The sequence below is a fragment of the Cyanistes caeruleus genome, chromosome 1, assembly GCF_971803275.1.
Source record: "Cyanistes caeruleus chromosome 1, bCyaCae1.hap1.1, whole genome shotgun sequence".
In the NCBI taxonomy this organism is placed as follows: domain Eukaryota; kingdom Metazoa; phylum Chordata; class Aves; order Passeriformes; family Paridae; genus Cyanistes; species Cyanistes caeruleus.
In genome coordinates this window covers 107472010-107496502 of record NC_141701.1, presented here as the reverse complement: position 1 = coordinate 107496502, position 24493 = coordinate 107472010, and the positions used below count along the sequence as shown (strand labels likewise).

General features: G+C 42.4%; 1 protein-coding gene across 7 annotated transcripts in view; it reads right to left on the bottom strand.

Annotated features, from left to right (window-relative positions):
* Window positions 1-756: 756 nt before the first annotated feature.
* The window catches only part of ZDHHC3 (zDHHC palmitoyltransferase 3), a 37741-nt gene continuing 14004 nt past the window's right edge, over window positions 757-24493 (bottom strand). For 4 of the 7 annotated variants that reach the window (XM_023919391.2, XM_086848275.1, XM_086848286.1 and 1 more), the window contains exons 2-7: window positions 22841-23170; window positions 20163-20287; window positions 16864-16960; window positions 14849-14930; window positions 12952-13082; window positions 8569-10238 (exon numbers count right to left, since the gene is read on the bottom strand). In XM_023919391.2, coding sequence (XP_023775159.1) covers window positions 10080-10238; window positions 12952-13082; window positions 14849-14930; window positions 16864-16960; window positions 20163-20287; window positions 22841-23146 — 900 coding nt within the window. In that variant the 5' untranslated portion in view covers window positions 23147-23170 and the 3' untranslated portion in view covers window positions 8569-10079. Of the gene's footprint in view, window positions 4709-8568; window positions 10239-12951; window positions 13083-14848; window positions 14931-16863; window positions 16961-20162; window positions 20288-22840; window positions 23171-24493 lie in introns of those variants that run through there. The other 3 variants (XM_023919390.2, XM_086848255.1, XM_086848272.1) reach the window with 1 other exon arrangement.

Here is a 24493-nt window from a genome sequence, read left to right as displayed (position 1 = left end):
ACATTGGGATGGCTCTAAATCCACAAGGGGGTGTTCCCATCTCAGACCAGGGATGGGAGCTCATGTTGGTATCAGCTTCAGCCAGAGATGGGTGTGAGCCTGGGAGGGGCAGCAGTGCTGTGGTCCCACATGGAAGGTCACACAGGGACTTCACTGCACCAAGGGCTGCTGTGCAGCTCAAGGCACATTGCAAGCAAATCCCTCCTGAACAATTCCCTCTTCCTTCCAGCTCACCATCTGGGGGATGTACCAGCATGGGCTTTCTCTTTAGAGTTCAGAAAGAGCAAACCCAGCACAGTCTTCCCCAATACCATTTTTCAAATGTCTTCCTATCCCACTTCTTTTGGGGGTTTTCAGGCATTTTTGGAAGAGGTGCCATCTCCAGCAGCATTCATTACTAGTGCTTCCCTAGAAATGCAGTGTTTCCCCTTCCACCCTGAACACTGCTGGACTACAGAAATAACCTCGATGGCAGTGTATATCAGGAACTCTTCCAGCCGTGGTCACACTGGAGAAGACAACAGCTGTGCACAGCTGGAGCCCACCACTGTAGAAGTGCAGAAAAAAATTCCCTTATTAGGGAAAAAATTCCCTTAGGTTTAAGGGCTTCCTCACACCACTGCACTGCACACCCCAGCAACTCCTGAGGCCACATTTAGCAAGGGATTTCTCTGTCCCACAGTGTGGCCAGCAGCAGAGTGGCACTGGGTTTGCCAGTGTTTCCACGAGTAAAGAGGAAATCAGGTCACACAGTAGTATAGGGGGAAATTTATCTGTTTATTTAAAAAGCAAATGCTCAAGCATTAAGGCAGTAGAGCAGAAAAAATAAATGGTGACTACATCTGGTTATGTGCCAGCCCATAAAAAGGGAAGAGGGAAGGAAAAAAAAAAGGAAGGATATAAAAAGGTTTTAACCACTCTCTTGTGTTTCAAAGATTTGAGGAACTCCCAGATGAGCACGCATGTGGCTGCCAGGCCTCAGAAAGGGGTCAAGGCTGCCCTGACCCCTGCTGTCCCTCTGCCCATAGTGTTGTGTTACTCCACAGCAGCACAGGGTCCCCAAAAGGCCACCTCCTGCCACCCCTGTGGCACAGCGCGGAGTGGGAGCTCCTCTCCACAGGCAGAGCGGCTGCAGGGTCCATGTGCATCGTGTCCACAGAGCAGGGAGGAGCAAGTGGCGCTTGGCAGATGAAGTCTTAGTTCTTTAGAAAGTACAACAGTGACCAAAAGCACAAAAGGAGTTTCAAACAGAAAAAAATGTATTTTTTCAAGAGATGTAAATTCCCTATTTGCATAGAAAACCTGCTGTGGAAGACAACAGGTGAGAAGTCCGAGAACACTTTCCACATACACCACGACTCTGTCCATCACGTGTCAGAGCAGTGATGAGATCCTCAGCAGACCATGTCCCACTGAGCAGTGCAGGGGGAGCATCCTCCCCAGCCCCATAAATCTAGGGCACTACAAGCAGGCTCTCCAGGATGTCTTTCCTGGGAGGTGGTGAGCCAGCTAGGACCATAGCAGCATGGTCTGAACATGAAGGCATGCTCTAACAAAGGGCAAGAAGTGTGTAGGGGGAAGGGAAGGGAAACAGTGAGCTTAGGTTCAATTCCATGAAAATCATGTTTGGTCTCAAGCTACCAGTCAATCATTAAAGAATGAGGTTTACACAAAAGCTGTGGATAAAACAGATTTTTCCAACTTTTGAAGACTTGTGATTTCTGACATTTGTCACTCTACATTGAGACACAAAGGAGATACACCAAGGGGTACTGGTACTTTGGAAGGGCACAAGGGAGACTGACAGCCAAGAAACACCAGAACTGATTTGCTGGGCACAGGAAGTCACCCTGCTAAGTCTTGGGGGCACCACAGATGGAGTTGGCTGTCCACGCTCCGTGTAAGGCACAGGGACACGTCCCTGTCTCATTCAGACTGTAATTGAGGAGGGGAGATGACTGTTCTGGCTTTTACCCTCCTCCTCACACTACTTTTCTGTTTCCCCTGTTAAAAAAAACAAACCTGGAAATGCCAGCACTGGAGGAACAACAGGAGAGGTGGGAAACAGAGGCAAATGACAACTGTTCTCGTGATGAAGTGAACCAGGTTTGAGAGTGGAGTAAAAATTAGGCTGCCTCCATCCATGGCTACCCAAAGCCATGTCCCAGAGTAGGGTCCCTGTCCTGAGAAGCATCCCTTGAATGCAGAGCACAGGGGTCTCTCCCAAGCTGACATCCCTACATGCCTGCCTCAAGGTGATTTTCAGCCACAGACCAGTTCCTCCCTCTAGCACCATTCCCACTGCAGACACAGCACCGGAGGCAGAGGTGTTAGCTGGATGCAGAGGCGGAGCAGCAAGCCAAAATTAGAAACCATGAGCTAAAAAGGGCACTCTTAGTCTTCCTCTTTCAACATCACCATTGCTCCCTACAGAAAATCCCCTACAGACCTGTGTATGTCCCTGACATCCCGTTCCTGTGGGATGCTGAGAGATGAACACAGGCTAGTGCAGAAGGAGGAGGGCTTCTTCCCTCAACACCCTGCTGCACAGGGCACAGGCATTCCAGACAAGAGAGGATATCTCATTTTCCCTCAAATGTGGGGTTTCCCTATATCCCAAAGGCTATAAATACACAATTCCTAATCACATTTTCTAGATCTACTTTTTGCTGACAAAGAGAAGACATCCAGGGGGAACAGGGGATGGGACAACTATTCAGAGATGTCAATCACCCTGGATTTTGGTGAAGCTGTGCTTCTAACAGTCAAGGGACTCTATTTGTTCCCAGTACCTTTGCCAGAAAAAGGGACTGCTGTGGCAGAGGACAAGTCCAGGAGAGAATCTCATCCCTCCACAGTAGCCCTGAATGCCACACAATTAATGCACACAATGATGCTTTCTGAGGGGTTAAAAATAAGCAGAAAAAAAAAATCTTGCACAAATTCCATTTGATATTGCTCCTATAAATAATAAAAACTTCATATAGGTCTTTCACAATACCATGCTTTCATCCCAAAAACTCCTTTCTCTTCCTTTTGAGAGGAAGCAGTTACCTTTGGTTCAGGTTACAGGGGAGGGGGAGATAAAAGAACATATGTTCTGTGGGGGGAAAACCATTAGCATATTTCTAGTCTCCTGCAAATTTAATGACAATTAATCTAAGGGATATGACAGAAGAAGGAAAAAAACCACAAATGAAGAACAGCCTAAACTAAAAGTAGCCTGACATCTGGAGGATGCCAAGCATTTGCAGTGCACCTGAATGCAGCAGCTGGCAACACCTCTGCAGGACTTTGCTGCCTCCAGCAGTGATGCCCTCTCTGAGTGATGGTTGTTCCTTCCACAGTGTCCTAGGATGACTCCAAATTTCTCCCAAATTTGCCCTAAGCTAGGACATACAGGTTCACCAGCACTCTGCAGGGGCTGGCTGCAAAATTAGTGTAAGGAAACCCAGCGTAATGGCACGTACTAGTAGGACAATGTTATACCCCAGTAAGATTAGGAGGCACTATTCATTCTCTACCAACTCTAGCTACCAGGAAAAGAAGAGAAACATCTAAATTAGACAAGTCAAATGGAGAGAGGTAGTACCTCCATCACAGGGTGTTCACATAGCCCTGGTACCTGGCCTAGACCACTTCCCTGCTCCCTGGGCTGCAGAGCTCAGCCAGGCAGCTCCCACTCCACACATCTTACACATGAATGAACCACAGCCCTGGGGAAAAGCTTCCCCCCCACCAGCACCAGCAGCTCGACATCCCAGCCAACATTTGCCCATTCTTGGCTGCACTGGCCATGGGTGAATGCTCCTGCCAGCCTGGCACCATCACAAGCCCATCACCACCTCCAAGAAGCACCACCAGGTCTGGGCAGTCTCAAAAACACAGAGGGTAAAAATTAACCCCTGGAGATATTTCAGAGCCTAAAGGAATCACACCCAGGGTGAGCTCATCCATCGCCCTGTATCCTACCTCTGCTAAGACCAGTGCACCAGCAACATTCATAACTCAGAAGAGCACCCACGGGATGGGAAGGGATAAAGAGGATGCACTTCTCCAGAAAACCTTCAGAACTGGCTAATCTTGCCATCACACATTTAGTCCTCCAAAGGGCTGTAAGAACAAAAGATTAACCAGACTCCCTAGGATGGCACATTTCTGGGAACTGGAGCCAATCTATCTGACAATTATAAACTGTCCTTAAAGGCCATGTAAGAAAAGATCGATAAAGCAGTTGACACAGGTCTGAAAAGGAGCTTATAAACCCCATCACTTATGAAGCTCTCTCTGGAGATTTGCATTGCTTCTGCTAGTGCAGTAGCATCTGTTCCAGACCAATACTCCTGAATTTTTTAATGCACCAGAAAGTACGTTAAAAAACAACCCTTAAATCTCCAGCACAAGTAATTATTTAAAAAAACCCAAACCACCTGAAAGCTTCTCCTGGAGGAGAAGGACACTTTGCTTATTCACGCAGCACTTGGATGGCAACATCCCGAGCCAGAAACTGCTCGATTTCTTCTTGGGTCATTATTTCAGACTCAGGAGCTGCTGGCACCGCTTCAGCCGGCGCTGGGCTCTCGCAGTTCAGGTTTGAGAAAGGGTTGAACCAACCCAGGGAGAAGGCACCTCCAAATGCCAGCTTCATTCCTGCCCAGCCGCTGATCTTCTCCCAGGTTGGCTTCTGGTTTTTAAGTCGCTCAATACCCTGCAAGGAGAGAAGAGTTTATGGTCGTCTCATGCTTATAGCAGGTATTTGGGCACCAAGCACTGTAGCACATGAAGAACTGCCTACCTATAGCCAGGCTGATGCTATTCCAGTTTGAGTTAATGACTCCTCTGTATTACTGAGAGCTTCATCTCCAAATTTAACAGCAAAACCCTCACACAAGATCAAATTCATGGACAGCCTGACTCTTGCTGGTGTATTTTGGCATCAGTTGCTATTGATTTTTAGGGTACAGAGAAAAGGCTGAAAAGCCAGCCTGTTGGGAAACATGGACCTCTTCTCACACAGCTTTTTTGAATCCTTCCAAGGAGTGACAAAATAAACCTACAACTTAAGAGTTTCACCTTGTTTGGGCATTTTTTGCAATAGTTCAGACACAGACAAAATACTGCACCTTTTTCCAGTGATCAGGAATTTACCACTGCCATACCTCGGCTAGTCACTGGAAGTTCACTCTGTGCCAGTTAAGTGCAAATATTTAAGAACACAACTTCCATTTACCAAACTGTCGAAGATTAATCACAATGCAAGCCAGCTAATCTGCTGGGAGGTGAGAAAATCTGCACAGGTTAAAGTGGAGGCTTCAAAATGGGACCGGAACCCTGGTCAGTCGATATTCTGATTCATTCTCCCTCCAAGAACGTCACTTTCAGTAAAGCAAACATTTTGTTTGTACCTAAAGAACAGATCCATCAAATTTGGACAGCAAGATTTTTTTTCCTGGTAATCTTCTCCATGTGTAAATAGAGAAGTAAAATTTATTTTCTTAATGATTTTTTTTAAGGCTACCATTGTGTGACATAGGGCACAATTTTTTATGCCTATCTTCTGTATCATGTAAGAGAGGAGTCATCTGCAGCTGTGTATGATGATCCACTTGTGATGATATACAACTGATCACACAGACTCTCTTCTTAGAAAAGCAAGAATACTGGATCCAAGTTTTGAGAAACCCAGGGAAAGGAAAAAAAGGTTCAGATTGGGTTAAAACTGTAAGAAAGAACCGTTTTAGAAGAGCTAGATGAACAGTACAGTTGTCACGTTCTAATTCTACGGATTTTTCTTGACAACACACAAACATTCAAAGCTTTGCAAGGAGGGGAAAGGAACACACGCAGCAGCTCGGCAGCAACACAGCTGCGCTCGCTGTCAGCCTCACAAATAACACAACAGCAGCAGCTCAGTTTGCAATAACATTGAGTCAGCACGAGCAGACCCAGGAGAAAACACACCATAAACCGAAGCACTGCGTGCAAAGCTTTTGTGAACTTCATTCCTTCATTCATGCCCCGTTTCTCGTGCTGATTTAAGAGAAACCCAGCAGTAAATGTGCAGACAGGAATGGCACAATACCAAATTGGAATTCCTCAGGGTTCTAACTTGGGAAAAATTCAAGCCCTGAAGGACTTTGAAATGCTAAGCACACTGCCAGCTTGCAAATGTACCATTTCAAGTGCTCCAGGGAAAATCCCCTGCAGCCTCTGGTCCCTTGGGATGCTACACTTGGTGTGCTACAGCCAGGGCCCAACCCTATCTCCTGGCTGGGCAAGCTGGAGAGGAGCAGAGCTCGTGCACAGCAGACCCTTGGCAAAGTGTTCTAGCACTACCATGAGCTTTTCCTCCAGGATGCTGCATTTCCAGCACCCAGGGGCTGGGCAAAGCAGAGGCTTTGGCAGCTTGAAGCAGGAGAGCACCTTTGGTTGTGTGCTGGTCCTTAGCGAACTGCAGAAGTTTCCTGTGTGTTAGTAACTGGCTGGAGCATGGCTGGAGCACTTACTGTGTGAGCATCTGGAGAGGAAAACAAGCAGCACAGAGCAGGAGGAGAGACAGACATCAGGCATTTAAACCCTTCCCTGAGAGCACAAGCTTTAACCCTGCCCTCAGTCATTTGTGTAATCCGTTTCAATCCCTGCTGACATCTAGACTGGGAATACAAATCTGGAACACTTCTGGGCAGCAAACCATCATTCCTTCCCCCCATAAAACACTGCTCACCTGCTCCTACCAGCAGCTGCTAACCAAGGCAATAAGCAAGGTCAGGTTGTGCTAATGCCAATTAGAGAGCTGTTCATCAGAAGGGGCATACTTTCTCTCTCCCAACCTGACCTCACTAATCCCTTCACAGCATGTATTCAAAATAAACAGAAGTTTTATAATTGCATCTTGATCTAATTTTGGCTGCTGGTCACATGGTCAGTAGGGCATGAGGTTATGCCTTAAAAAGAATCTAAGGGAGATGGAAGGAATGCACAGCTGTTAAAGACATTTCATTACTGTTTAATGAAACTTTTTAAAAATAAATATACTTACATAAATCTCTCACCATTATTTTAGAAAGTGAGAATTTTGTGTATTGAATTAAACCATGACTTGTTTCTTTTTCCTATCATGCAACTATTCCACTTAATTAAAATAAAAAAGTGCTTAGAAAGCATCATCTTTCCCTATTTTAAATTACATGATTTTGAACCCATACTGAAAAGACATACACTGAGAAATATAAAATACTGGACATTCCTCTTTAAGTAAGAGGCACGACATTGCAAACATGGGGACAGTTAGACAAGGTTGACCTGTGATCACTGTGATGCTGTAGGATAATACTCTATTTCTTCAATTACTGCCCTTGGTATCTGCTCCTGCCCAGTGCCAGAGGAGGATGGTGGGCTGCACGGTCTGACCCAGAAGCAATCTGCAGGACAGCTCTTGAATGTTAGAAGAAATGCATTAATTTCTTTCAATATACTTTTAAGATGGGAAAGAGCAAGCCAAAAAGCCAAGCATTGAGATGGTTAAGGAGAAGACACAGAAAGCATTGCCATTGGAAATCATGATTAAGGCAGAATTTCTCTTACAGCAGTTCCTTGCATTCATTTCTGCATGGAGCACCACTTAGTTTTCTAAAACAGAAATGCTCTGATTGAATTTGTCCTTTAATTTCTCTTGGCCACACTAAAACAGAACCAGCACCTGAAATCAGTCAGTCCTGACCAAGAAAGTACTTTCCACCAGCAAAACAGTAAGTCTGCCTTTCTCATATTAATACTGACTTACTTTCACTACCATTCAAATTGCATCAAACAAAGTCGTACAGCACAAGGAAATCTGAAGGCCCTGGTTATCATTATACACACAACAGGTACCAGTGGCATTTCTGTGATGGTGCCTCATTTAAAAAACAAAAAACAGAGTTTGACTGAAAATATCTGTACTATATAATGCTGTTTAACAATTAGCATTTGGTTTGAAACAAGAAAAACTCAGTAGTTACACATTTTTCCACAATGGTCAAAAGACCAGAACAATGCAATTAATCTTCCTCCAGAACACACAGCTAATAAGGGTAATTAAAATAAACCCAAACTGGAATGTAGAATTTGTAATCAAAACAATTTTTGAAGCAGTGAACTATAGAGAGTTGCATTCATTAGTTAATTGCCTAGGTGACTAAAGCCTCTCCCCTCAATATATCTGATTTTGCATCAAAGGCAGCTTTAGGGCCAGATTCTCTGCCAGTACAAATTATCACCTGCACGTGTCTCACTGGCTGGACTGACCATGGCCCAAGATCCAACTTGATTATTAAGCTGGGAGTGTTCTCTGAGAAACACCATCACATACTGAAACCAGAGTTACAGCCTCTCCCATCTGGAGAAACAAACCACTGATTAACAGATCAGTATACTACAATTAACTCACTTTTCAACTTGGAAGTTGAACACACACATTAATTAACTTTTACATGCTTCTGCCTGCTTGCATTCGAAAGTGAAAGTTCAGAAAACCACTACAGATTTTTCCCAAGATTTGGAGCGAAGAAAGAAAGAACAGCAAACAAGTTTTTGGAAAAGTTTTATTGCATTTGTTTTCCATATGGAAGCATTGACAGATTGAAAAGATGCAGCATTCACATTACTTCCAAAATGAGACATCCATTCAATTTTTCCTTCCCTGATTTCCCTCCCTTTCCCCGTGGCTTTGGAGCAGTCTAAACAGGTCAGTTTCCAAAAAATTATTTTAAACCAAGGAAAGAAAAGATTCCTTGGAAGTCACAGACACAGCTGATTTGTGTATTTCCTTTGTTTGCAATTCATTTGATGAGCCCATGGGAGTTGTGAATCAAAAATATAATAAAATTCCTGCCTGAACACAAGATGTTGTAATTAACATTAAGAGCTGGAATTATGAATGGTTTAGCTCTACCCGTTTTTGGAATGCCTTCTGTCCCTCCCACTTTTCATCACCACACAGTTCATAACAGCATGCATGCTCCTTACCATAAATATTTCCCGGTTTCAAACCCTTACACATATATGTGAGTGTGCTTACACACATACACATGTATGCATAAACAGGAGAAAAGATTTACAAAGCTCTAAACCAGGGCAACGCTAACAATATAGAATCAATCACCCTGGAACACTTACACATCCCATCAATATTAGTCTTTATAGTAATCTGGGCATTCATGTCAGTTTTTTACGTTAACACCGTTTAGCAGGCATTGCTCTAACAAGTCATTTACCAAGACAAACACACACCAAAAAACATGATTCTGCTATTCTAAACACTTGAAAATTAGCTTGCTTGCTTTCCTGGAAGTGTAAGGCATGTAATAATCCAAAGAGTCTTCTAAATCTGCCACAGTTATCCTAAAGGGGCAACAATTTCCTGCACACAAGGGAGGGAACAGATAAAGTAATGCCTGAAAGATGGAATCAGTTCTGTGGCTGGAAGGAAAAAGGAGGGTGGAGTGGGAATTGGTGTTGGCAACATTTAAGCACTTTAACTGTTTGTGATCACCAGGTCAACTGGCTCACTTGCTGTGTTGCCTTCTGGTCTTGCACCTTTTGGTACGTGAAGTAGCTGCTTCCCCGTTCAAGTTCACTTATGAAAGAGCAATGTGCTCCTTCAGGAAGTCCAAAGGTGTCTGTGTAGGGCTGTTGGCACTCACATGTCATCCACAGAGCTCATCACAGTCAGGAGACAGCATGAGAATTTACTCAGAAGAGGTGGGTCATAACAGAGAAGAGAGGATCCCCTTCACATTAGTTATGCCATACAGAAAGCAGAGAGAAACAAATGCCAGTAAAGTTAATGTGATAAAAAAGAAAGGGGAAAAAAAAAATAAAAGGAAAAAAAAAAAAAAAAGCAGCAGCAGTTTCAGCCAGAGATATAGAATTATCTAAAATGGTGGAATACAGGGCTTTTTTTTTCCTCTGCAATTATCAGCCATTTAATAGACATAAAAAAGTTCATTTTGCTTTTTGTTTTAAACATTCATGGAAAATTTGTAACAGTAGTGCTGTAATATGTTTCTATTTTAGTGGAAATGCTGGTCAGGAATTCCTCAGACCACATATTGGTATGGGTCTGCTTTTCCTTGGTCTGGTGTTGCGAATGGGCTAAGCCATGCTATAGAGAACGGATGGCCAAATACTGCTTTCATGTTCATCCATTTTGTTTTTTTAGCCCATCTTCTCTCTTCCTTTTTCAACTGTTCTATTCCCTGAAAACAGAAATATCACATTTTCAGTCAAATACTCAGGTTTTGTAGTTCTGGATTCGGGGAAAGGTCTACTCTCAGTTACCCCTTATCCAAAGGACAGAGTAAGAAAATACAAATGCATCCGTACTGCCTTTCCTTTTCTTCTCACTGTTCTATATTAAAAAATACTAAAGCTAGAAAGTGTTCCTTGGAAATAAAGTTGCTTTCATTTCCTTCAGACCTCCATACTTCAGAACCATTTTAAGACCTGCCATCCGATTGCCTCTGATGTCAACAAAAAAACCCACCACTTAAAACCAACCAAAAAGTATGTGCTTTAATGGCTGAATGCATTATGTGCTAACCAGATGGAAAAGTTTTAGAAGAAACCATTACAAGCTTGCAGACAAAAACAAAACAAAACAAAAAGAAACACCACCCAAAAACCCCACAAACCCAAAGATGATCTCTGTAATGCTCCCAGATTCACCAAGCAAGTTCAGGAAGTGCTCATGCCTCAGTGTAGCTGAGTCTACCTGGTGCCTCTTCATGTGTCATTAGAATCACTGCTAAAACATGCATGGGTTGACAGCAGGGAGAGAGGGTTAAATAAAGGTAACTGATTTGAAGAAATCATTGGCATTGTTTAGTAAAGGTTAGAGGCAGAACAAAAATGAGCCATCAAGCAATCAGCCAAAACATTCTCCAGTTAAACATTAAAAGGAAAATAAAAATCCGTATTGTGTCTGAAGCCCAGGAACTGAATTTGGAAATTCTTTCAGGAAAAATCTGGCTTTTCTTTCAGGAAAGCCATTTATGCTTGGCTGCCAGAGAAGCACAATGAGTAAGAGCAGTCACTGGAGAGCATCACTCTCCCACGGGTGGCAGCAGCAGCAGCTGGCAGATCTCTCAGCTCCTTGACTCTGCATCTTTTGCAAGGTAAGGTTTCTCCTAACCTACATGTGTCTCCCACACTCCACAGTAATGCCCTGCTACATATCTGTGCCTCAAATTACTGATGCTGGGAGCTCTGATGAGCACAGCATGGGTCAGCTGCAGGAGTTGGGCTGATCCCTGGTAAATGTCTCCTCCAGAGACAACAGCAAGACACCAGGGTTCTGGGTCCCTTCAGGCAGCCAGGAATCATCTTGGCAGGACAGCATACACAAGATGAGGAATGAAGTCTCCCAGTGACTGGAATAGAAAGGTGAAAAAAGGGCAACACACAGCCCTGTCTCTAAAATGCAAATCAGAACATTGCAAGAGAGCACACCAAGAAGCACTTCACCTGGAAATACTCCTCTGCTCAAAACAGATTGCTTGCATGCAGCTAGCTCACTGCTAGCAAACCAACAATGAGACATGCCATGGAGCAGAATCCTTACTGGTACATATTAAAAAAAACACCCAAAAATAAAAACCCACAACCCAACAGGGGAAGACCATAATTCATTTCTTTATTTTAGAATGTGTCATTCTAAATATTCTACATATTTTAGAATGTAGCGTCTACGAGTCCCCAGAATTAGGCTGGAAGGGAAAATCTGGGTACTTATTTGGGTGCCCAGCTGTAGGAAGCAGTTTCTAAGAATTCCTGTCAGGTTCCAAAGACAGAGAAATTCAAATGATGATTTCACAGGCAGCATTGCTAATTTACACACTTACTGATGAACACAAGCTCAGCAGGATCTGTACCACACTGCACTTCTTCCTGGGGCTTTCCCCATCAGAAAGCACAGTGAAGTCTTCCTCTGAACACAGACAGGTGGAACATCAGCCTCTTGAAGAAGCCAAGCATTAAAGCAAGCACTGCAAAAAAAGGCTCAGAGCAATGGGCCTGTACAGCATGTAATGCCAGTCACAGCTCTCTGACAGCAGCCAAAACACCTACTCTAGCTTCAGCTGGCCACAGGCAAACAAGGGGAAAGAAACCTAAAAGAGGCAGGGGAGGAAAGAAGAGCTGTCACTCTTTTAAGACTATCCCTTCTCTCCAGCCACTCTGAGCGTGCTTGGTGAAGAGTGGAAGTATTCACAAGTGTGGGAACACCCCCAGGAGTCACCAGCTCCATCTTTACGGAAATGGGCAAATATATGGATTTAGGACTGTAATATTACTATATAATCTCTACTATACCATCTTCAAATTAGGGATGGCTTGGTGGATTTGCACCAGACTGTATCCAGCAGGCTTCCATGAGCCTACTCTGCTCCCTCTTCTGTTTCCCTCTGGCAGGACTTTTTGAACCATTGAACAGATAGCTAAAGCTGGAAAATCCTGGCTAAAGTAAGTGTGTGTGTGTGTGTGTGTGTGTGTGTATTCCTCCCCCAATTACTCATCTTGGCTTTCCAGCACATAAACCTGTGAATAGTGACAACCAGGACACACAGCTGAATTGCAGACAATCCCAGTGTAAAAGCACTTCATTAAAGGAAAAAGGTTCTCCCATCCACAGGGACAAATACCCTCTCCAGAGTAACCCCAGCTACCTATGCCTACCTTATGGGAGGTACTGTCAACACAGCACCCCAGCCAATACACAGGGTACCCTACTGCCCACAGGAACCCTCAGAAAGCACCATCCAGCACTGTGCTAGCTCAGCTTTATTACACTGGACCTCTCCTCACAGGGTACACGGCACTCCCTGTGCCATGAGGTAAAACCCTGTAGCCCATCACTGCTCCTACAAAAGGTGAGAGAGAGATGGGGTAAAGGAGAGAGTGTGAGACACCCACCGTTTCATCAGTGCAGATGGAGTGTACTTGGGTCCCAAACATAACTGAGGTGAAGATGAGAAATAGGAGAGCCTCAAAACACAAGAGGATGAGTAGAATCACTGTAGTTGGTGGAGAGAAGGAACTACATTCTGTGAAGACAAAACAGTGGAGTTGGAAGGGTAGACATCTAGTAATGCACCAGCTGCAAAACACCTGCTAAGCCACAAGTTTCCCATACCCAAACTATCAAATAAATTGTATGAACAACATTCCCAGAAAGACACATGGGGAAGCTCTGACATTCAACCATAAATGATCACGCCCTCAAATTTCAAAAAAAGTGAAAAAACCCACCAAAACCCCTCCAACACTTCAAGATTGCAACTTTCTTTTCCACTTTGGTGTTTCCCCAGCACACCGACCAGGATGCAATTCTCCCTCATTTAACCTGGAGGTTTGTCTCTTAAATCTTAGACTTAACAGATTTTCCACAGTGATAAATCCATTAGAAATCTCAAGCTGGCAGTCAGGACACAAGCATGTGTAGCACCAACATAAAAGCAGGGTGTGTATCCTTTTTTAACTGTTCTAAACTGTAACTTAAAGAAGGTCAGATTAAACCAAGTTCCTGTTTTTCCTCATACTCAACAGTGCAAACTCAAGCAAGAGCTGGAAAAAAGTATCAAAACCCAAGAAGCTAATTAGAAAGGAGGAGCAGAAGAAAGTAATGTTATAGGGTCCATGTCACACCTGAGTGCTGCAAAGTTACAGCTGAGTGCTGTAAATGCCAGAATGTCTCCAGATTTTTCCAAAATCTAAGACTCTCACCAAAAGCCTCTATTTTTCTAATGAGATCTTGGGCTTAAACAAATACATCATAATCAGGGACTACCACAGTCTGCACAAAAACAAGGCAGTGGAACAATATATCCATCTCTCCTAACAGCTTTGTTCTGCCACCTGAACCTGGCACAGGTAGGAAAGTGCTTTCCCCACAGGAACAGGCTTTGAGAAAGAAGAGAAGGGAAACTACCTTTTGATGTATCCTTCCCTTATGGCCCTGGCCACTGCTGTCAAATGCAGATGTTCCCAATGACAGCTGGCAGCTGTTTTACAAAGTTTTGAAGTGCAGAACAACCTTGTCAAGTTCAATTCATATGTGTATCCTCTGCAGTACTATGAACTAAAACCAGTCATTACACTTAATAACACCACTGAAATTCCAAGAGAAAAACCCCTCCTCCTTTTCCAAAAAACTCACATCCAGTACATACAGGGGCACACATATTCTTTGACACCTTGCTGTTCAACTCAGCATTACATTCAGGATTTCCTATATCCATTTGTGGTTTTAAGAACATAGATAGACTGACTTTGTGAAAATGTACTCACTGACTACTTCAGAGTGAACGCTGAGGTTTTTGGTTTCGCTTTTTTGAGCTGCTTGGGCTCCGTTTTTGGTTTGCTGGGTTTATTTTTTTCTGAGGACAGGAATTGTTTGTTCTCGTGAGGGTGGATTTTTGGATCTGAGCTAGCATGTTTTCCTGGCAGTCTTGCAAGAATGATTCACAGTACCCTTTTAAAAAAAGCGTACACATTCTTCTTATCTTTTGTTGGCACTCAGGAAATTAGCGCCGTGTTCATGCCAACAGTAGGTTATTGCATACATACTCCTTAGGTGTTCCTTACATATCAGCTTTTTCCTATGACTATCAGGTGTAAGTTAAAACAGGACTTTTTAGTACAGAGATTCCAGCAGGTCAAAAAGAATTGTGAGGTTCCAGGACTAATCATTAAAAAGACAAAAAAAAAATAGAGATAGCATAGCAGAACCTTTGAAACAAGCAAACTGCATTTTAAGCTCTTATTCAAAGCATAGTATGTTACTTTAATAAGGTATTTTGTTTATACTCACTTGTCCAGTCTTCTTCAAAGCAGTACAAGAAGTGAAATCCCACCATGATTAGAGCATGCAGGGAAATCAGTGCTATATACATCTGAAAAATAAAGGACGGAATACAGGTACCAAGTGAGTTCAAAGACCAATATGCTAAATCTTCCCAACACTTTATTTAAAAGCATAGTGTTAAGATTTCAAAATAAAACCAAGCCACAAAACAACTCCAAAAACCATCAAGCTCTGCCATCTCCCCTGAAAAAGCACCGTGAAGCTGGCAAATGCCACAACTACACAGATTCATTTTCTCCTTACAAACAGCTCTGAGTGCACACAAGGCAGACTGCTGAATTCAACGCCAGCTGGATCCAAAACCCAGACTCCTGTGTCCCAGAGTGGCTTTCCACACGACTTTCTGTCGTTACCTCAGTACCAGAGTACTGCAGGACTTTCAGAGAACAGTAACTCTGATCAAGTGTTACTTGCACAGGATACAAGCACTCTGTTGTCAAAGCTTACATCCTTGCTCTTGACAGCACTACAGCTTCCCAAAGAAACAACAGTTAATTTCTTTTAACCAGAAAATGTACTTTATCTGTTTTCCAGTATGAGGTTTAGAAAAATGATGTGTTTTTTTTAAGAAGTACTTTCTCCTGAGGCAGACACTGGCATGGAAAGTTTCTCTCAGGCTTTAATATTTCGTACTTAATCACTTTTGGTTTAAACGAAGTCTTAGCTTTGTAATAAAACTGTACGTAATAAACGGTTAGAACAAAAGTTATGTGCAACGTTACACATAGATTTCAATTTACTAAGACAGGGCTAAAAAAATTACTCTTCTGAACCTACAAACTCTGACAAAGATAGGCAAATAGTAGAAGTGAGAGAGACTTTCTAACAAGAAACACCTCTGGAAGCAGTAAAAGGCAATAGGGGAGCATTCTGGCTTTCCTTGCAAGTTGAGCATGCTGCTGTTCTTTCACTTCTCCATGTATCAAAAAGAATATCCAAGAACAAAACCAGCAACCCTTATTTTGTTTCTCTCAACCAAATTAAATACAGATAGCAAATTTTAACAGAAACTGAAATCCTTTTGAGAGGACTAGAACACCTAGCTCACTTCTCAAGATTAAAAAAAAACAAAACAACCTGCTTGCCCATAGGAAAGAAATGGAATTAATTCTGTTCTGTAATCCACACCCTTACAAACCACACCATAGAACACTAAGCCTGTCATTTAACTGCAAATCTCCTCCTTTCTGCTTGGTAATATGAGAACACTCTTCTCAAACCTACAGATGTCTCAAAAGATTTATTAATAAAACAGAGCATCACTGAAACTCACACTGTAATGTTCACACTACTCCCACGGGATATTCGCAGTTCACTTCGATGAAACACATTTCAAACCTTCCAGAAATATCCACTGTTCAAGTTTGTACTCCCATTTTCTTACTCATGATGCTACAGATATAGTACAAAAAAGTCAAGCACCTCCTTGGGTTTTCAAATACAAAAATAAACCACTTGCAATTAAAAGGTGGATAATTCTTATCCAAGGGGATGCAGACTTCCCACTCCTTCTTTGAGACGTGGCAACAGCTCTTATTACACAATCCCACACAGATACTCGTACAACTACAATGTTTAGGAACCCTAAGTATGGCCTGGGACCCTACCAGCCACTGTTTGATGTAAAAGGGTGTCCCCTCCCTCAAAGAGCTCAGCACCACAATACACTACCTGCATAACAAAGCAGGTACTGAAGAATCACCAACACAAACCTCAAAAACCCTTGACAAATGCTTCCTGATGCCTTTTCCCATTGCTGTGGATGGATGGGTGGGCATGGGGCGGGGGGGGGGGGTGTTCCCTAATTAGAGAAACAGAAGCCTGCAGCAGGTCCCCATAAAGTTCTTCCAAAACATGAAGAAAGAGAACACCAGCCCTGGGAGCTGCTTCACAGACTGCATTTCACTGTATTTCAGCACTTCCCACTGGACAACCCTAAGCATCACCTGCAAAATACTTACTGTAAACAGTACAAAGTACTTCTGGTTATTCTCTCCTACACAGTTATTGACCCACGGGCAGTGATGGTCCATTTTTCGAATGCACCTCTTGCAAACACTGAAAGAACATAGGTCTTTTATTAACAGCACTTTTCATTCCAGGAACACAAGATTTTACAGGGGTTTGGGGACAAAGGAATTCAGAAAAAGAATAAGAGGTGAAATCTGAACATAAAATAATTTACTTGCCATTGTATTTATATTTGTGGTTTGCTTACTTGACTAAGCCTGTTCAAAATGAACCATACAATACCAAACCACCATTGCAAAAATTAATGCTATGCATCAGTGGTTCTTTCCAAAATATGGTTTGAACAATACATTCGGGCAGATGGAAAAAATCTGTGATATTGTTTTGTTTTAATCTAATTGGCCTGTAAAAATGTCCACAGATTAAAAGCAAACAGAAATCCCAAAGAAATAAAAGGCAGTAATGAATAAAGATACTTTTCAGAGTTGCTAACAACAGACTAAGGCTTATTTGCCAACATTTGCTGGTAGCAGAAACTTGCAGAAAAAAGAAAATCAAATAAGGCATTAGAAAAGATTCCTGACATCAAGGTAAGCCACAGACGAGCAGAAAATAGCTGTGGCAGTCAGTCAGGAAGATGGTACCACAATATACATTCCAGGTGAAATTAGATGTTAAAGCACTTCACAAAACCAGGCTAATAAAATCGAAATTCAAATTCCTGCCAGCGTGCAAATTGTGGCTGGAAGTCAAATAATTAAAACATTATTACTTTGTCTGAACATCATTCTCTTGCTTAGTCAGTAACTGCTTCAACTCACATAATAAAGAAAGTCTTTTTCTCTGCTGCTTTCTCAGATGATAGGAGACGAAAGGCAGTCAGTCTCCTGATACCACATTGTACAAACAAGCACAGAAATCAAATATGAAAAAACACAAAACCCCTAAGCAAACAAACAACAGACCCAGAAAGGAAAGAGCCATTACAGAACAATTCTGGCAGCAATGAAACAAAGGACTAAGCGCTCTGCTAATTTTATTTTTCTTCTTCTAACAAAAAGTATTTTGACCTTAATATAAATAATAAACTTCAACATCCAAACACTTAAGGGAAACTCAAACAAAAACATAAACATGTTCTTATCAGCATGTATGAACAAATAACAGAAAACCTCTCTGTCAGAAGAGCTTTTCACTCACTTTAATTGGTGGGAGGGGAAAATCCCCAAGGATATGTGCTATGCCTGAAAAACAAGTGAGTTACTATAGGCCTGATCCTAAATGAAAATCCAGGCAGGCCAGCCCCAGCCTCCCTGTGTGGGGCCAGATTAGGAGCTCCTTCTCCTCAGGCAAACCTGGATTCCCTACTACCTGTCAGCCCCACGTGCAGTGGGAAACAAGAAAAGCCTCGTTTTGTCAAAACAAGCAGCTTAAAATTATTTGAAGCTACATGAGGTCTAAAATCAACAGGCACAGTAAAAGCAATTTATCTGCCAGGTAATACACTTTGTAAGACAAGTATCTCTTGCTGTGATTAAAAACAAAAGGAAGGGGTAAGGGGAGGAAGGTGGTGAAGCAGGAGGATGCCTCCCTGTGTGCAGGTGTGCACACACTTCCCTTGGGCTCTGGGAGAGGTGAGGACCCAAGCAACCTTCCAACTGCTCCTGCTTCCCCAGAGGGACAACCTGAAGCAGCCAAGCCACAGATGTGAAACAGACAGGAGAGGAGGCTGGGAGAGGAGTCTTATTCCATTTACACGTTCCAAAAACTGCTGGATGATAGGCAGAACAGGAAGTTTAGCTGGTGGAAAAGAAAACACAGAAACCACAACTAAACACTACAGGGAACAGGGATTGCCCACACTCTTGACACTTTCCTCCACTCAACCACCCAGCTTCCAAATGCTGGCAGGACTAGTTTACTGGGCACAGGGGACTCACTAAATAGCATATTCATCAAAAACATCCTGGTCCCTCTGGCATACAGCTAGCAGTATCCCCTGCTGATGCATACACCCAGACTTGATGTGTTAAAGTCTAATAAATGTCCCTAGGCCACAACAAAAATATTTAACTGAAAATTCTCAACAGCATCAGTGCTCAGTGGATCCCCTTCCCAAATCCTAATGTCTGACAACTTATCTTAAAGGATGGAAAAAAGGACCACGCTGACAAGGTTTTGTGTTTAGCCAGTCTTTTTCATTTACCTACACTGTGAGTCATCATCAAGACAGCATTTTAGATGTGAAGTTTCATTCATAATTGAAAAGCTGTCAGAGGGGATTTTACAGTAGCATTAATAAGTGATAGGCATGATCACATTGCTCCTGCTGAATAACCAACTCCTGATTTTCATTAAAATTAAAAAAAAACACAAAAAAACAACAAAAAATAAGAACATTTGCAAACTGAAGCTCTGAAAACAAATATGAAAGAAACGACCAGCAAGACAAGTTTGCTCAGCTCATTACCATGTGTTTCCCTCCCCACAAGACCACTGCATGAATCAGCACTAGCACAGATACGAGCTCTCTCTGTATGTATTGGTTTTGGAGTAGGTAAGGAAGTGACACCAGTGCAAACTTATTAACTACTTACTGGAAGCAGGCTTTAAAAGCAGAAGAGAATTTTAGGAAGTAGTTATTTTTTTGCTCACTGCCTTTAGTACTAAAAAGCTCACTACCAGTTACTCTCTTCCAGGGAGTTTATCCTACCAGAAAAAGAAAGGACATGACAGATCAGTAGGCATACTGATCTATCACACAGCACAAAACAGTCACAGTACTCAATGAAAATGTGGAAGTCTGAACTCTGAAAAAATATATACAGTTACCTGCACTTCAGCTTTAACTTAAATATCACTTCTAAATAGAATACACAGTTAGACAAATGGGTTTGTGAATAAAAACAAAAATGGAAAAGACATTGACCCTTTGGGAGACGTTTTATAGATTTCTATGTATTTTGGAATAGAACATCTCTTTTCAAGTAATTTTGACATGAAAATTTATGGAATGTCAGTTACAAGTCTGGAACCAAGGCAGCACTCGAAAATTTTAAGTGTTTCTCACTTTGCATGAAGTAGCCCCAGCCTCCTATATATGAAAATTTGTCAGAAAAGATATGAGATTTCTTTTGAGAAGCTTAAATGTGTCTGGCACTATTGGCAACAGAATTTGTATGCCAATCCCTCAACTGACCCACTCCAGTCTCAGACTGCAGAAACAGGGCACACTGGTGAATTATTCTTGAGGTCTTGATGAAACAGCCATCCTCAGAGGAGCCTTTACCTGCAGTGATGTGCTCTGTCGGGTTTGATGCTACAACACTTTGGGCACTTGTAAACCACCTGTCCTGGCTTTAGCTGTAAACTCTCGATGAACTCTTTTGTGGCATTACCTTTGGGTACAGCACCCTGCAGGAAAAGAAAACCAACAAATTGGGAGATTAACTTGTGGACATTATGGCTGCTAAGAACAACAGGATGATTTAAAACTATGGGAGGGGAAGGAAGAAAAAGAAAAAGAATAAAAGCTTCCCTAAGATCAACAGTTTCAAGAAGAGCAACAAGATTCAGAAAAGAAATTTAAATGTGGTCTTAAAACATGGAGCCACATACTTACACATAATTTTGGTGAGGCTCTTGTTTTTTTAAAACATCAATAACCTCCACTCAAGCAATTAAGTCTTAAGTAGTCCTACAGAAACCTTAAAATATTTAAGAATCCTCATCCCTCTTTTCATATCAACAAATTTATCATGTCAGTGTTTCTTGTCACAAACTGAAAACTGCAGATGTTTTATGCCAGTAGAAGCAGCTTCTTCTGAAGTATCACTGTGTACACTAAGAGTTGCTGGTAAACAACTCATGTATTTATAGTTATGCTTCCACTGTGTATTTGTTATTTAAATTAGGGTTTAACATTCAAACAGTGAGCACTTAGAATTGTCACACCTGAATAAGACCAGGTAAAACATTCTCAGATATGCAATTTCCACTTTAAAGTATATCCTTAAATAGATAGCATATTGCAGCTACAGAAGCCCAAGTTCACGTATGTAAAGCTTTTTTTGCTGAAATAAAAACAGAGATGCAATATTTCAATAGATTTCTGATGGAACAGTCTCCTTTTAAGTACATCTATGCAACCTCCCAACAGCAATAAACAGGAATGATACATGAGTGAGAGAACTGCACATTAAATCAGTAGTATAAGGCTCTTTTAAGCAGTCTTTGGGGTGTTTTTTCCCACAAAAACTCCCAACAGGCCTGACTAATTTAAAAATTACCAAAAACAATTTCCACAAAATGCTACAACTCATGTTCTCTTTCTTCAGTATTCAGCGAAGCTCAAAACTTTAGGAATGTTTTTAGCAAGGGCCCCTTGGAAGCAGTTCCTGAAATGCAGGACACACACTATCAGTTGTGAAGAACTGAATTGTTAATTTATTTATAGTAAGAATTCCGCTTGTTTGCCTCAGCAGTGCTTTCTGTTTCATTCTGATCCTACATATGCCCCTGGTTCCCTGTGTCCTGGAAGCTTCCTTAATCCCAGACTCACTGTCTGCCAGATGTTAGTCCATCCCTTCTCTCTATCTTCGCTCCTGCATTTTATTTAGCTGAATTCCTCATTAAAAAAATGAAACAAAATCCCACTGTCTCTCCATCCTCGTATATGAATCCCACCACACATTAGGAATTAACATATCTTTTCCCAAATACTCTCAACAGAGATTGTATCTGCTTCTCCAACACTGCTTGCCTAGCTGGTTTCCAAACACAGCTTTTGTTTCACAAGAGCTGCTGCTAACTGCAAAATAATTCCAGAGACCTGAAGGTCCCAAAGCATAAAAATGACACAACATACAATAATTAATATCCACCCTTAGGATACAAACTATCTAACACACTGCTGCAACCCTCTATTCCTGAGTCCAGCAATCAGGAGTTTCAGAGGCTAAACTACTGCTTACACTTCTGCCCAGCAGCAGTAGCATGCAATTCATTAGTCTTTACCATAAATTGTGAGATTACCCCAAATCAAGCCATTTCTGCAGTGCTGTGGCTTCTGGGAGAGCTGGAATCTAAGAAACTAAGATTATACTGAAGTCTGAACAGGACCTAACAAGGTTTCAAGAGGGAAATAACATATGGAAGGGACAGAATATCAGAGGCACACCACCACTCCCAAAAGCAACAAGAACATTTGTGAGGAAGGAGACAGGAGAAGTCTAAGCTTGTCTTTCCTTCCACTGACTAGTGGAGATGGGGTTTTGAACTGAGTCTGCTGTCCAGAGGTTATTAAGCAAAATAAACCATCACAGGCCATTCAGAATTGGCATCATGGTGCTAAACTTTGTCACAAACTGAAAAATGAGAAAGCAGAAAATTTGATCTCTCAAAGCAATGTCCTAAGGATACATACAAGAGGATCTCACAACTCTGATGCTTTCCAACTTGCTTAAGAACTGCCATCTCTTAGCATGCTCAGTCTGTATTTATTTCAGCATTGTCCAATACACTCAACAAAATCAGTAGAAAGAGAGATGGAAACACAGCTTTTCAAAACAACACATGTTCTGCTCTGTTCTGCTGAAGCAATACTTGCCAAGGCAGACAACCAAAACCAGCTTTTCCAGCTTTCCTGTTTGTCAAGACACAACAAGCCACAAACACGAGATCTGCCATTGGGGAGAAAATAGCATCAGAGAGGAACACTCTCCTTCCCAGTGCAGAAAGAGGAGCTGCTCACACACCAGGAATCTAACGCTAGGTCCTTGACTTTGCATCCGACTTGAGTGGGACGAAAAATTAGCATACCACATCAGCAGCCTCACTCAGCAGGCTGACACACAAAAGTTATTTAAATCTGCCACTCACTCAGCAACTGAGTTACCCAACATCTAGCAGACAAGAAAAACACCGCCTGTTTCTTTCCGAGACACACAGAGAGAGGTGTATACTTACTGGATCTGTCAGCATAGCACGAAAATGTGAAGCCAAAGCGAGGAAAGCCAAGGTGTTGAACAGTGTGCCATTGATGACACTATAAACATAATCTCTCGATGGAACTAGCATGACAAGAAGGACTACAAAGTCGGCATAGAACACCAGCATCCAGGTAACGACAGCACATGCAATACCACAGCCATCTCGAATAAACCACATTGTTCCCAGGGAAGCGCGGCTAGGAGGTGGAACACACTTTTCTGGCTGGAGGTATTCAGGTGTCCTTTCAATATCTCTGAAGCGGTGGACTGGAGTAATCATCATAGGCTATTATGTCCATACTTGCATCTGAAAGAGAGTCAGAAACAGTGCTCACTGCTCTGCCAGACACCCAGACCTCTGGTCGCATAATGGCACGGTCATCACATGGGAGAATTGCAGAAAGTGAAATGAAAAAGCAAAAAAGGTAAATAAATCAAACACAAAATAATGGATTGGGAAACCACACTCTTGCGCTTATCGGAACACTCCTTACTCAGAAGATTCTAAGTGCTTTCAAGAAGTGCTTAATTACACACTAGGTCTACCTGTGTGCCACCTACACCTCCCTAAGTGGAAAGGCAATAAGCATTTTAATGAAGAAAAAGTCATCAGGTAGGAGCCAACAGGAGCTGCCACAACAGGAACTGAAGCAAGAACTCAGTAATGTCATGTGAGGGGAGAAGATAAAGTCCTGGCACCGCTGGCAGGGTCTCTTCTTGCTGCTTCAGATTCAGGAAAGGGAAGGGTCTTTTCTACACATACTGGGAAACTTAGCAAGTGGAAGAGATTTCCTTTCTCCTTACCCATTGCCGCCCAGCTTTGGGGTAAAAGTTCAAAAACAAACAGCTGTACAGTTAGATTTGCAGGAACTGATTAAGAAGCAACCCAGAAAAGATCCTGACAGGAACTTCTAGTCTTGACTGGAGGACGTAATCTCCCAACAACAGCTGTCTCCCACTCTCCCCTCCTCCTCTGGCCTTACATCACTTGGAAGTCTTCTGCTCTGGCATGCCTCTCCCATCACCTTTGCTCTGTCCCTCAATGGCATTTGTTTTGCCTCCCATTCATGATGTCCAGCCGACTCCACTCTACTGCAGCAAGAGCACCAACACTGACCCTGTCCTCTCCCCTGCAGCTCTGCAGACACTTTTGTCTATCCAGAGAGTAAGATCTCTCTTGGAACCAGAAACATTAATGTTCCAGGTATGTACCATGCTTGTGTAGTTTCCATGTAACTCCCACCAAATACAGGCATTTGAGAAAACAGAGAAGGTGCTCCTAAGTCTTTGGCAAGGGATCAATCCATCTGCACTCAATCCATCCACCACTTAAGGCTGGAGCACACCTGGAATGCTGCGCTTTGAAAGCAGCTCTTTACACACCCAGCAACTTCTTCCAAAGACACTTCTACTCAGAGTATTTGCTCAGTGCTCTAAACACTTCATAACACTACACCCTCTAAAGACCCACCTTCTACAAAAATGGCTACAGTAATTCTACTACCAAATACACTGAATTGCATATGCCTGAATGGAAGGTATCAGCCTCCTGCTGTTTCAAAATTAAGGCATACTCCCATGGCTTTGCAAACAAGAGTGTTCATTATGCCATTTAAATTCAGAGAAAATG